Source organism: Calonectris borealis, chromosome 18 (genome assembly GCF_964195595.1).
Source record: "Calonectris borealis chromosome 18, bCalBor7.hap1.2, whole genome shotgun sequence".
Classification (NCBI taxonomy): domain Eukaryota; kingdom Metazoa; phylum Chordata; class Aves; order Procellariiformes; family Procellariidae; genus Calonectris; species Calonectris borealis.
The window spans coordinates 13,166,648-13,180,069 of NC_134329.1; the positions used below are offsets into that span (position 1 = coordinate 13,166,648).

The window sequence follows — 13,422 nt, forward strand, 5'->3', positions numbered from 1 at the left end:
GACAGGCCCCGTCCCGAGGGGGCCTCAGGTCCCCGAGCGGCTCAGACCCCGCGGCGGAGCGAGAGGCGCTCGCCCTCTCCGCGACGAGGAGGGGCTGAGCGGGGCGGGCCGCGCCGGGCTTTGCGCAGCGCCGGACGCCCCGTCCTCCCCCGCCCCACGCCAGGAGCCTTCGCGGAGGAATCTTGCCCCACGCCGCGCTCCGTCCGGGGCGGGGCGGCGCGGCGCGGCGCGCTCGGCGGGCGGCGCCGGGGCTGAAGGGGCACGCGGCCCGCCGCCCGCGCCATGTCGTTCCGCCGCGCCTTGGCGCTGGCCGCCTGCGGGCTGGCCGGCGGCTCCGTCCTCTTCTCCGCCGTTGCCGTGGGCAAGCAGCCGGCCCGTGGCGGCGACGCCGAACCGCGGCCAGGGGGCTCCGCCGCCGCCGCCGTTCCCCCCGCCTCCGCGGCGCCGCCGGGTTTGCTGCTGCTGCCGCCCGCAGCCGCCGCCGCCTCCTGCCCGCCGGCCCCCGGCTGGATCGAGAGACCCGCCGGTACCGGCGGCTACTGGGACAGCAACTGGGACAGGTAGGCGCGGCGGGGCTGCGGTGGCGGGGGCTCCCTCCCTCCCCCGCCTGGGCGGCGACGCCGCTCCCGGGCGGCGGCTGAGGTGAGGGGCCCGGGGCGACCCCCCGCCTGGGGAGGCGGCGGGAGCTGCCCTTAAGCGCCCCCCACCAGAGCCGTGCGTGGAGGAGCGGGTGTGCGAAGGCTCGGGGTCGGGGTGGGCGCCCCTCTGACGGGCAGGGGGGAAGGGGAGGCCCCGGGCTGCCCCGCGGGAGCTGCCTCAGCGCGGCCGTGGAGCCCCCGGGCCGGCCGCTTCTCGCCGGCCCGGACCCCCTCCGCCCGCGGCGGAGACGCGCCGTGGCGAGCGCCCGGCGCCGGGCCCCGGAGCAGCCCCGGAGCAGCCCGGTGCTCCAGCGTCGGGTCGAGTCCGCGGGACTCGTTTCCTGGTGACATTTTAGGTGGTAAACGGTTCAAAGCAGACTGTAGTGGAAATCCTTGAATATTCCTGAAAATTCTTGAAACGCTGCGGCACCCCAGCGCTGTGAAGGGGTGCCTTCGCTGCCTTCTCTTTTAGACAGTCCAGAGGCTTTCCCCTGAAGATGTGCCGATCCCTTCATTCTAATGCTTTCACCCAGTGCGATTGCAAAGCCTTGGGTTGGGGATAAATGTGAACGCCGGGTAGAAGAGGTGCCCGTTCTTTTTAACCTGGTGTTGACCATATCTGAGTGCGGCTTCACCTCTGCGCCAAGATTTTTCTGTTAAATAACAGCGCCCTTGTGGGTGAAAAACGTTAGCACGTGCTAGGCATGTGCGAGGCCTGCTGCTTATGTTGGCCATGGAACTGCAAGTTAGTGCTCTTAAATCCGTGTAAAGGTAACGGGGCTTTGAACCTAACTCAGTTGTGTTCTTCGCAGTGTTGAAATACATGCACCCAAGGGTTAGCTACACTTTTCCTGATTCTTTAATTAGAATGTGCAAATATCTGTATTGAGCCTTGGCTCATTTAGCTTCTGTCTGGTAGAATTATCTCCCCGGGGAGACTTATGTCAGGCTCCAATTTAATCATAGTAAATCCAAACTTAAGCAGTAACAGATTTTTATTGTATAACGCATCCTGTTTTGATTTTTGAGAAGCTACAGAATCAAATGCTCATATAAATAGGGCTATGTTCATCCTAATTATAAAAATAAAACTTACATTAAATAAGGTTATACCTGGCTACACAATTACATTGAGGGAGGTACTGAAGCTACTTGTTTAACTGCAGATCAGGCTTCTCTGGTTCTGCTAAATGGTTGATTTCCTTCAGGGATTCTAAAGTACTTTCAAACTTGTGTGACTTTTTTTTTTTTTTTTCTTTTTACCAGTTCAGGACGTAGAGATTGTGCTATAACTGATGTAGCTGTCACAGTTGCCTGAACAAATATAGTTAGATAACGCTTAATAGCAGTTAAGGATAGTGTACTGTATCATCACTCATCGTAGTGTGCAAACAGTGGAAGTATATTATGTAAATATATTATCACAGATAAATTTTAGTTTTCTACTGCTTGGTGTCTACCAATTGGTGTGGTGTGGCTTTGGCTATACCTGGTTGGAGTCTTAACTTTGATTTTTGGATGACGTTGGCAGAAACACTTAACATGTAAAATTGTTAAGTGGCTTATAAATACACAGAGCATCTGACCACTTCTCTTTGAGGGCGGGGAATGATTTACAAAGCCAGATCGTGAGCAAATAACCAGATATTACAATATTCTTAACAATTGATGGCTTTTCAAGTTTGAAACAAAAGAATGCAAGTATCTTGGTTTTGAACTTCCTATTGATCTGATCTGATGCTACACCTGGGATGTTGCATTGGCCTATGCCACTTGCACAGGAATTGTACAGCTCAGTTCTTGGAGGAGACCAGATAGAGTTTCATTCATGTAAAATACTTTATCTGAAAGCTGTTCTAATTAAGCTTCTGTTAACTGGAAACCTTGGTATGGAAGGGGGAAAAAAAAGCTTTGAATTATTGTCTAAATTTCTGGGCTTCAGGTACCTTCCTATATTTTCGCAAGAGTGGTTCTTGCGAATAGTTTTATTTGAAATAAAACTAAAAATTTCTGGATTTTGAAGTGTGTTACAAGAACTAGAACATTTGTCAGGCTGACTAATACGTTTCGGTGACATGCAGGGCTTCCTGGAAGAATGGTGAAAAGGGCGCTGTCATGGATTAAATGATACTTTTGTTTTAGTTAGGTTTAAAGATGCTCCCTGGCATTGCCATTGCTTTTTAGCAAAGTTCTGTCCAGCTACGACCCTGGGCGACTTTTTTTAATAAGGGAATGCAGAAAACTGCATTTGTCAGCTTCTGAGTGTCAGCGGCCTAAAAGAACCTACTTAAGTCTTAGCAGTATTAAAAGTTTTCTTCCTCATAAACTTTCTAAAACTAGCTTATGCTAAAAATATTGTTAAGCTTGGTTATCTTCTCATGACTTGTTAAAGCATCTGTTGCTTTTCAAAGCGCATGTTACCATCGAGTAATTTCAGAGGTGCTGGGGGGGAGAGGGCAGGACTTTCACTGAGGCATGTCTTGTTGTGTTTCTGCCATAGGATGAATTAATCTCTACATTACTTTACAAACGTGCTTGAATTTTTCAGACATTTTTTCTATTTTTCAAAGGTATCTTTCCAGCAATGTAGCCTCTACTGAATCAAAAGAAGTATCCTATGAAATAGCAATGGCACTTCTTGTTGGACTATTGTTCCATTTTTAATGCCTCGCTGAACTTTGTTAACAGCTTAAGGAGAGTGTTGAGCCTCATTGTTTAATGGAAATCATGTCTTTACTAAAGCAAAATGGATGCAGGGCTTGTTAAAGCCAATCTTGCTGTGAATTGTGGAAATAGGTATGTGAAGCGGCACTTTTCTATGACCAAATTGCTTTGTCTCAAACTGAATAAAAATTATATTCTTGATTAAAAATCTATAAACAAATAAAGAAACAAGTTAAATTATAATAATGGAAGAAGTGAGGTCTGGTATGAATTAAATAAATTGATCGCTCTTTAGGTATGAGATCAAGGGAAAGGATTTACTCTCCGAGGTGGAGAGACACAGCAAAAGGGTTTGTGTTAATGGGGTAGAGGATCAGTGCAGAGAGGGGACCAGAAGACTAATTTGTGGAGGATTTGGAGAGGGTTGACGATGATAGTGCAGCGTTGGTGACAGCAGCGGGAAATCGGTGGCACTAATCAGTGACGCTGGGGGAGGGAGGGGAAGATCCTCTGTGCGCCGCGTCCTCTCGAGGAACCGGATCAACTGGGTGATGTGCAGGCGGGAAGGTTATGGTACGCAGAGAGGGAGACTCGTGTGCGGTGTGATGAAATGGAAGAAAGATTGAAGTGGCACGAGGGGAGAGAGTGATGAAAAAGGTGAAAGGATAAATAAACACTCCAGGCTGGAAAACGAAAAAGTGTTACTGGAGAGGCCTGATCTGAGCTAGTTTAAAGCACAAAGTAATTCTCAATGTGCACTGCAGAAAGTTGGAGTCTTTCTAGGAGATTGTTGGGTTTTTTTTTTTTTAAGTCATTTGACGTAAATGTGATTGATAAAGTGCAAATTTTGTAGGTGTTACACAGGGCCTTGTCGATATGGAACATTTTCTTTCCTTTATGATCAGTCGACACCTCTTCCTCTTTTCCTGGCTATCATTCATGGTTAGTTTTTCTGGTCAAAAAACCTACCATTATACCTGTGGCTGAAAATCAGTGAAAATCCCAAGAATAGCTATTGAATTGACAGGAATTCAAATATAAAGTCTCTGCTAGTGTTTATAATCATCTTGTCCAGACAGACTGTAGCTTTCTTATGTTTTAGTGTACACCATCTGTTTGCGTTAGGATTTAACTTTCTGTTGCGTTTGTTGCTTTTTTTCCCCCCCCAAGAATTAATTGAGAGGTGGCTATCGCTAAACAGCAAATTTATCTGTGTCAGTTACTCCTTTCAACCTACGGCATTAACTTTTGTTTTTTTAATGCAGGCTTTTATTTATAGCGCTCACACAATGGTTTGAATCAGTTTTGCGGTATAAATGGCTAAATAGTCAATGTTAGTACTTCAGCTATATCTAGAACTAAAGCAAGACTACCCACCTGTAAAATTCCTGTGACTTTTAATCTCCCCTAGCTAAAAATGGCATTTTAAATGTGTTTGTTTAGACGTGAACCACTGGCTCTTATCAACCTCAAAAAGAAAAATGAAGAAACTGGGGAAGAAGAACTTGCCTCACGCTTAGATCACTGCAAAGCAAAAGCTACCAGGCACATATTCCTTATCCGTCATTCTCAATATAATTTGGATGGCCGGGCTGATAAAGACAGAACTCTGACCCCGCTTGGTATGTATTACTAGAAGCATCGCACTTTGCATTTTGAGAAAATTGTTTTTTACGTGCTGCTGTCTTGATGAGTACAGGTCAGTAACTCGGCTCTGTTCTGGGTCTCACTGCCAAACCTTAATCCACTTTCTGGATCCTCTGTGGCAGAAAGATGTCACGAATAAGTTTGGTTTGTCCGTTTTTGATCCTCTAAATCCAAATATTAAAACGTGCTTTACAGAGTTCTAAACGCACTCAGTTGTAAAGAAACTTCACAAAGGAAACTTCCAATTATCTTAAGGTTGCTTGAGCAAATTTTCATGCTAGCTGACACAATTCCCCAAAGCTAAGCTTTTAAACTTAGCTCCATGGCTAACTTTGGGATAGATTTCTCTTAAAAGGTGGCTGTGTTTCTATTCGTTGATTTGCTGATTTATAAAAAAAAAAAAGAAAAAAAAAATTACCCCTGACTTTCCTTTCAGTTGGTGTGTTTATAATTAAATACGTTTCACTTTTGCTACTAAGCACTGTTTGTGGGAATACTGCTGATCAGTTACATGAAATGAGGATAACTTCTGTCTGTGGTAATCTTAATTCATTGATCCTGTGACTAGGTCTCAAATGTTAATTAGTATTGTTTTAATAGTGTACTTAAAAAGCAGTGGACACTTTCTTGATTGCCAACACTGTTTTGAGGGGGGGAGAATTACTGTTGTGCAGTGCTGCTTGAGGTTTTGGAAGCCTGGTGCCAAATGTTTAGTATAAACACAGTTTTTTTGCCCCCAAGTCTTAATCGCCAGTCTGAAATGCTAATTTCAGGACTAAGGTGCTATCTTAAATTGGTAGCAAAGTATAATCTTAGTCGTGTCTCATTCTGTGCCTTGGGTAAGTTACTTAAACTGTTGTCTTTTCACCTACCTGCCTGAAAGATGGAATAAAGCCTTCCCTAGGATATCCAAGTGCTGTGGTTCTTAACTGTTGATGTTGCCTTTATGAAAAATGCGCTGTCAGGTCTGAGTGAATCTGTTTGACACAGTCTCCTCTTCCATGCTCCCCGAACATAGAGATGGCAGCACTATCTTCTATTGGAAGTGGCTCCCTTGGGACGGGGCTAGCAGGGATATTGAATACCTTAGTGGAAGTCTCTGAATAAGTTTTGATATATATTTTTTTTTAATTTAAAAAAAAAAACCTCAACTAATTTTTCCTGCCAGTGGAAATACGACTTGAAATTGTCAAGCCAATAAGCTTGATTTGAATAAGTAGTGACTCTGGTAAAAATGTTTTCCAATTACTTTTTGAAAGGAGAAAAACTGATGTGGATGGAGACCTTTTATGTCTACTGAACAACTTTTTTTGGTAGTTTGTGTGAGGCGCTTACACGAGTGTCACCAATTTACATAATGAATATCATTTTTAAGGTCGAGAGCAGGCTGAACTGACTGGACACAGGCTGGCAAGCTTGGGATTAAAATTTGATCAGATTATCCACTCCTCCATGACCAGAGCAACTGAAACAACTGAAATTATAAGCAAACATCTCCCAGGTAAGTGACTTCCCTTAGTTTTTCGTTGTCTTCTGATCCTTAAAACTGCTTCCATTAGGATTCTAAGGTTGAGATGTTATTTAACCAACTTCCAGCCCTGTGTGAATATGTCTATATTTATAAAGAAACTAACAACCCTAATTCTGCTTGTTTCCATTTCATCTTTAAAAACACAAGAGGGATCTGCCCTTCTGAGTGACTAGCTGCTACCTGTATGTACTGCTGTGTGGGAGGACTCTGCTGGTTGCTCTTCACTTGCCTGTTTTTGTAAAGCAAAGACTGTCACAGGTCACTAGGATTGTCTCAGTCCTCGGTCTCAGGGGGAAATAGCGCAGGAGAGAAGAGGATCATAAACTCCAGTTCTTGTGGTGATGCCTGCTGGGCTAGTTCACAGGCCCTTCTTGCATGCTGTGCTATCCTATCTGCAGGGGAAGATGTGGCACACTCACAAAGGTGTAGGGATGTTTTAATGTGGGTGCTTTGTTTATGCGGGTTTTTGAGTTGTTGTGTTTTATTGGTGTTATTGGGGTTTTTTGTTTTGGGTGTTGTTTTTTTTTTGCTGCTGTTCAGACATACCAGAATCTAAACTAGAGATATTTGACTATATAAAATTCTGTCTAGTATTTTAGCAGATATTCAGGCATGACTAGCTGAAGGTCAGTTTTCTTAACCGTTCTGTGTTTGTTTTCTTAAATGTGCTGCTTCAAAAAAAAAACCCCAAACCAACAAAACAAAAAACTCCAAACAACCCCCCAAGCCCCAAACCAAACAAAAAACCCTCCCCCCAACCATCTTTCCTTCTTCAGAGTAAGAGATTAAAATAGTAATATAAATATTAAATATCAAAAGTGTAGCATTAACATTAATTAGCATTAATTAGCAGCAAGCATTAACTGACATACAGCTTTAGGTTAACATCCTTGCAAGTGCATTTCTTCCAAGTTCAGTAGACTGGGAAGACTCAACTTGCTGTGCCAAGCTGGTCTGGCTGTTCTCAGCTGGAATAAACTTTGTCTTGCTGATGACGAAACAGTTGTGTTGGAGAGATGCACACCCCGTGATAGGAAGTATGTAGATTAAAATGGTCTTCAGGAACGGGAGGAAGACTTCCTTGAAGAAAGAATATGAAAAATGTATTGATTGTAGAGTTGTGGGCCTGTTTGCAGTAGCAGGTGAAGCAACAACTCCTTTCTGAATGTGTATTTAATATTTCAGGAGTCAAAAAAATTAGTACTGATCTGCTGAGAGAGGGAGCACCTATAGAACCAGACCCTCCGGTCTCTCACTGGAAACCAGAAGCTGTGGTAACTTTTTACTTAAAGTTTTTTTTTTTTCTGTATTTGTTTTGTTTTGTTTTTTTTTTTTAATATACTTTATATTGACTGTAGTGATAACTTGCAGTGTCTGAGCTAATGCTTTTCATCATAGACCTTAGATAATGGCATACTTTCTCCTCCCCAATAAGTGTACAGAACAGTTAAAATTACTTACAATCCTTTAGTACTAGTTCAGCCTCAAGTGTCCATCCCTGTAAAGAAGAACTCCTTAGAAGACGCGGCCCATCTGCAAATGCAGACAATGGCACGTGCTGCCCTGAGCTGTGTTTAATTCCGAACTCTGTGCCTTTAGCAGTATTACGAAGATGGAGCTCGAATTGAGGCTGCTTTTCGAAACTTCATTCATAGAGCTGATGCAAAGCAGGAGGAAGACAGCTACGAGATCTTTGTCTGCCACGCCAACGTGATCCGCTATATTGTGTGCAGGTATGTGTTGGATTGCATGTTCGTCTGTGTTCTTTAAAAGGTCATAGTTTTACTGAAGTAGTGTCGGTGTATGGCACCGCTGAGCAAGGAGATGGGTTGATTTGGCTTGTTTGAAGTGGTTGGAGATCAGTGCCTGCATTGTGAGCAGCTGCTTCTGCAACTTTATCACAGGATTAATTTGCAGATAGAGGACAAATTTGAAAATCGGAACACTTTCATTCTAATTCTAAAGTGAAAATGGCTAAATCGGTGAGACTTGAAACATTTTGTACATCTGAACAACAGTCTCTTTAATACCATATGCTTCTGCTTCCCATAAACCTGGGGACAATGCCTGTGTGGACTGTTGGAAAAGACAACAAATAGAGCATCTGACTGGATGCATCTTTTTGAGGTGACGTGAATTTGATCTTACATAATGAAAGATTAATTTAGTTTTGGGAATTCTTTACTAATGGAACTTTTCGTATTGTGTTCAAGTTGTATTAATGTGTTTTTGCAGTAACATCCAGTATTGGATTAGAGGGGAGAGTGGATCTTTCCGCTAACATCAAGGTTGTTTATGAAGGAGAAAACAGTCCTGGATCTTTGCCTTCTCTGTATCCAGTCAGCTGAGTCTGTTTTATTCCTCTTCCCTATCAACAAAGCACTGTCTGCAAGATAATTTGTCTTGAGCAGGACAGATGTGATTAAACTTTAATCTGATCAATACCTACAACAATTTCAGTTAGCTTTATTTAGCTGAGCTAGTTAAATGCTAGCCTGTCTGCTCTATGGACTGCTTTAGAGCTCTTCAAAATTGCTATACTTAAAATTATTGATCAGGTAAACAGAATATTCTTTCCCATGCCAAAAGAGATCATCTTGCTGCTACCTAGGCTTTTTCTGAAATAGCCGTATACTTTTTCTCTTTGCTGTTTCTTCCCTCTTCTTTTTAACTTCTCTTCTGTGCCTTCCATTCCAGGCTGATACCACAACTGAACACAATCCATGTAGCGTTCCCTTTGAATCTAGCTTGACTGTAGCTGTTACTTAATTTCTTAACCTTTCTAAAAGACCGTCATAGAGCCAAAACCAAGTTACTCCTCAGTATCTGAGGCAAAGATGTTTGAGACAGCTTTGTATTTTCTCCAGCTGTTTACTACAATTGATTGAACTCCTGAGGCTATTCAGTTAAGAATTTTAGAATAGCTGGAGACTAGCTGTGATCCTGTGTTTCTACAAAAAGCACAAGGTACTTTTTCTTGCCATTCTGGTGAACAATACAGCTGATGGAAAGTAGTTCTGGGGAATTTCTTCCATAGGCACATGCTGGCGAGTAGAATGAATCCTCTCTCACTACCTCTTCTCTGCTGTCATTACGTACCCACCCGTGTTGATAAGGCTAAAATAGTGCATGGAAGTGTGCTGTTTGCCACTTACGCCTTTGGTCTGCGGAGGAGGCCCCTTGGGGCAGCGAGCCGTCTTCTCCACTTGTCCTGAACTGCGCAGGGTTTTGCGGCACCGCAGTTGGCTCAGTGACCACCTTGAACCTATGCCGTCTATCGTCCTGTTTGTTATGAGGTTGCTCAGAGCGCTCCCAGCAACCTGACTACGTTAGAGCTTCTGCCTTCTGTCGATTTGAATTAATCCTGTCTACAATAATCATACCCATCTGCTGCACTCTGCTTATGCCTGTGCATTGTTGGCACTGGTCCAGTTATCAACGCTGCATTTTCATATCAATTGCGCAAGAAAAATTTTTTTTTCCAAGGCTGGGAGCATTTGCATGCAAGCTGCAGAATGACCAACAATTTTCTTTTTTTTTTTTTTCTTTATCTGGAACAGAAGGTGATGCTGTGAGTAGCATGTTAATGTGTTTATGAATGAATAATTTTTTTTTTTTTTTTAATAGAGCATTGCAGTTCCCCCCAGAAGGCTGGCTGCGAATGTCTCTCAACAATGGCAGTATAACTCACTTGGTGATACGTCCAAATGGAAGAGTGGCTCTTCGAACGCTGGGTGACACAGGTTTCATGCCTCCAGATAAAATCACACGCACCTGAATGAGCGAAACTGATGGCCAGGAGCTGCCTCTAGTCTCTTTGCACTAGTACATTCAGCTGCAGTACCACTAGATTATCTGTTATGTTGGGTTGGGGTGTGATGCTGTCTTAAAAATGTCCTTTAGCCCCTCGCCACCTTCATACGTATTCATATCTGCCTTTCAGTCCAGAAAAGAAGAAACCTTTGTAAGCCTGAAGCTGTCCGGTCCTCCAGTATTCCCTAAAACTCAAAAGCTGAGCTGTGGAATACGAAGAGGTTGAATGTCTGTGTGCTCAGCAGCTGCAAGAGCGCTGACTTCCCCCCGCCCCGTGAAGGTCGATAACCAAAGCTTGCTCCTGTGGATATTTTTCTTGTGCGGCAAAGCCATTGGCGTGGGCACTGGAAGGAAGAGCCTTGTGTCACGCTGCAGCTAAAACTGAAGATGAGCCAGCTTGTTTCAGCTCTTGCAGAAGAAGTGACAAACAGGGTATTCTGCTGTTCAAAGGACAAAGGGATAAGGCTTCAGTATTTGTAAGCTTGTTGAGGATGTATGTTTACGTTGTGTCACTGTTCCGCTCTGCCCCCAAAAAGCTCATGTAAACTGTGCCTGGAGGTTGTAAGCATAAAGCAAAGAGGGTAAAAAAAAAAAAAAAAAAAATTGCCTCAGAGCTGTGGTGCTAGAATTAACCGCTGCTTTTTTAAATGTTCCTCCATCCTCAGGAAGTACTTTAAGCTATTCTGAACAATGTTTTTCAGTCTCGTAAAGCCTTTAACTAAAGCGTGGTCTGTAGAAGGATGTAGGGATGAGTTCGTAGCAGTAAGATGGAAGGAAGGCAGCAATCTTCCGCAAGTGCTTCCAGTTACTGACTCTTGCATTTTTGAGGAGCGGTGTTGTTCATTTCTGCTTTCTCCCATTTGTTTTTCTATGTCGATACCTTACTTTCAGAGTAGAGAAATACCGCCACTGAGTTCAAGGTAGTGATACTTCAGGTCAGAGGTTCTGCAGTACTGGGGCAAACTGCTGCTTAAAACTGCTGCTGCCTGAACGGTGAAAAAGTATCTGTGGGGTGGCTTTTCTAGGCCAAGTGCGTAGTAGAGACGTCAGGCAGCATACTTTACTTTAAGTGGCTCCTTTGTACAGCTCCAACACTGCTGGACTTGTTCTAGGAAAAATGCGGGTGGACGAGAACTAGGTTTCATTTTTGAGGGAGGGCTCAGAAGCATTTATCTTAAGGATGTTTGCTAGGCGCCCGAACCGGTGTAGTAACTTAGCTCACTTAATACCTGGAATGTTGAAAAATGTCACCATATGCAGTCTGCCAAACAGAAATAACCTGTTTGACTGCTTCTCTTATCACCAAGGATGTTGATGAGACCCTGAACTCGCTCCCGTCAGCTCTGTGAAGCATAATCATGGCACGCAACCTAGCGAGACAAGGTTTAATGGCTTGTTTGCTACAGGACTGCTGCACCAGGATGATTTCAAGGAAAATGGGGCTAGTAGGGAACAAAACATGATCGTTGTGTAGTGCAGTTGTGGGGTAGGAGGAAACCATCATGATGTGCTTCTCATTGATGCAATGAGAATAATTTATCGGGTTTTGTCTATTAACTTTTTAAAAGTTTGGAATAAAATAACTGGTCTGTCTTTCTTCCTTGCCTCTTCAGTTGAACAGTTGTATGACGGCTGCTGTAGAACGTATGGCTGAAGTGCTGTGCAGTGACTTGTGTGTGTTTCTGCCAGCTGAGCAGCCTTTGTATCCCGCGTTGCCTGGGGCAGCAATTCATTTACCAACTTTGTCCTCTTAACTCCACATATCTGAAATGGGAACTTGAGGTAGTGGCTAGCTCAGAGTTAATTGTCCTAATCTACAGAAACACGTGTGCGAGCACTGTAGCAGACAGGAGGGGACGGCCGTGCTCTAGTCACAGCCCTCTGGATCTTGGCGTTTTGGGAGTTGAAGGGCTGTCGCTTACCACCACGTGGAACAGGAGCACCAAAGCTGGTAAGATGAAAATTCTGTGCATTTTTATTTGCGTGTGTGTGTGCGTACACATCCCCTCTCACATACATACCCTTCTACACCCCCTGCCCATAAACAGGTTCGTGGTGGGCAGCCAGAGGACGCACAACCCCTCTTTGCACATGTACAGAAATTAACAACGTTTTCAGTGGCACTTAAGTTGGGGGGGGGGGGGGAGTATGACATTTAAAATTATGTATGTAACTAACTTTTACAGTATTCAGACCTCCTGTCTCTTAAACATTTTGAAACTGTTCTTCAAGTCTTCAGTGGCATAATCCAAAGTCATGGTGCACGCACACACAAAAAGATGCATGTAGTTGTGTTAGTGCCGCCTGGACAAATTAGTAATTTGCCACGTCATGGTTATCAACCCAGCTACTTACCCCATAAACTAAACACAGTGTGACACTTGTAGCTACTCATTTATTTTTTAATAGAAAGCGGGGTAACTCTGTGTTTTTAACATGACACTTGGCTAATCAAAAAAAAACCCCACAAACTAATCATCTTTTGCACCTTTAAAAGTGAACTTGTGGCCAAGAAAACACAATTCAAGCAATATCAATCTGATTTAGAGTGTCTCCACAGGCTCAGTGTGGAAGAGCTTTCTTCACAAGCACGACTGATCAAATCGCTACATAAATTGCAATTTTTTTTAATAGCTGAAGTAAATATATTGTTAGAAAAATGACACTTTAAGATGCAGTGCAACTGGACTAATGCACGTTGTATTAAACACAGTTAAACAAAATTATTCTCTTGACCGAACAAGAACAAAATTACAAAGTGAAAAGCAAGGGTTTGGGGGTGGAGGTGGGGGGGTGGCGGTCTGAGGGGGGGTGTGGTGGGGGGTGTGTGTGTCTGTCTACATGTACATACCAGTAATATACATTTAAATATTAAAAAAAGAAAGCAAAGCATAATAAAGGGAAAAAGAACTAAAAGGAAAAACGTACTAGACTGTTAGCATCAGTCTCCCAGCTCTGTAACAACTCCTATCAAAAGGGCAACATCACCCTGTGACAGCTCAAGAAGGACCAGGGTGGAGAACAGCAGCTGCACGCACAGCAACTCACCACATGAATTTGGCTTTAACATGGTATTAGGCAATTACTCATCCTCTGAGTAATTTCTCCAGAATGACAAAGACATCATTT

The 13,422-nt window shown here is 43.7% G+C and overlaps 1 protein-coding gene across 2 annotated transcripts; it reads left to right on the top strand.

Moving 5' to 3' along the window:
- Positions 1-247: 247 nt before the first annotated feature.
- PGAM5 (PGAM family member 5, mitochondrial serine/threonine protein phosphatase) lies at positions 248-11,890 on the top strand. Of its 2 annotated transcripts, none has more exons than XM_075168043.1 (6): positions 248-560; positions 4,746-4,924; positions 6,325-6,450; positions 7,666-7,754; positions 8,080-8,213; positions 10,108-11,890. In XM_075168043.1, the coding sequence occupies exons 1-6, from the start codon at positions 283-285 to the stop codon at positions 10,256-10,258; spliced, it is 957 nt and encodes a 318-aa protein (XP_075024144.1). In that variant the 5' UTR covers positions 248-282; the 3' UTR covers positions 10,259-11,890. The 2 variants fall into 2 exon arrangements, with proteins under 2 accessions (XP_075024144.1, XP_075024145.1); XM_075168044.1 differs by having other exon boundaries at positions 8,083-8,213; positions 10,108-10,876.
- Positions 11,891-13,422: the final 1,532 nt, after the last annotated feature.

Coding starts and splice junctions, on each gene's coding strand:
- PGAM5 (XM_075168043.1), top strand. CDS start 283: ATGTCGTTCCGCCGCGCCTTGGCGCTGGCCGCCTGCGGGCTGGCCGGC. Junction 4,925..6,324: donor CAGAACTCTGACCCCGCTTG/GTATGTATTACT, acceptor ATCATTTTTAAG/GTCGAGAGCAGGCTGAACTG. Junction 7,755..8,079: donor ACTGGAAACCAGAAGCTGTG/GTAACTTTTTAC, acceptor CTGTGCCTTTAG/CAGTATTACGAAGATGGAGC.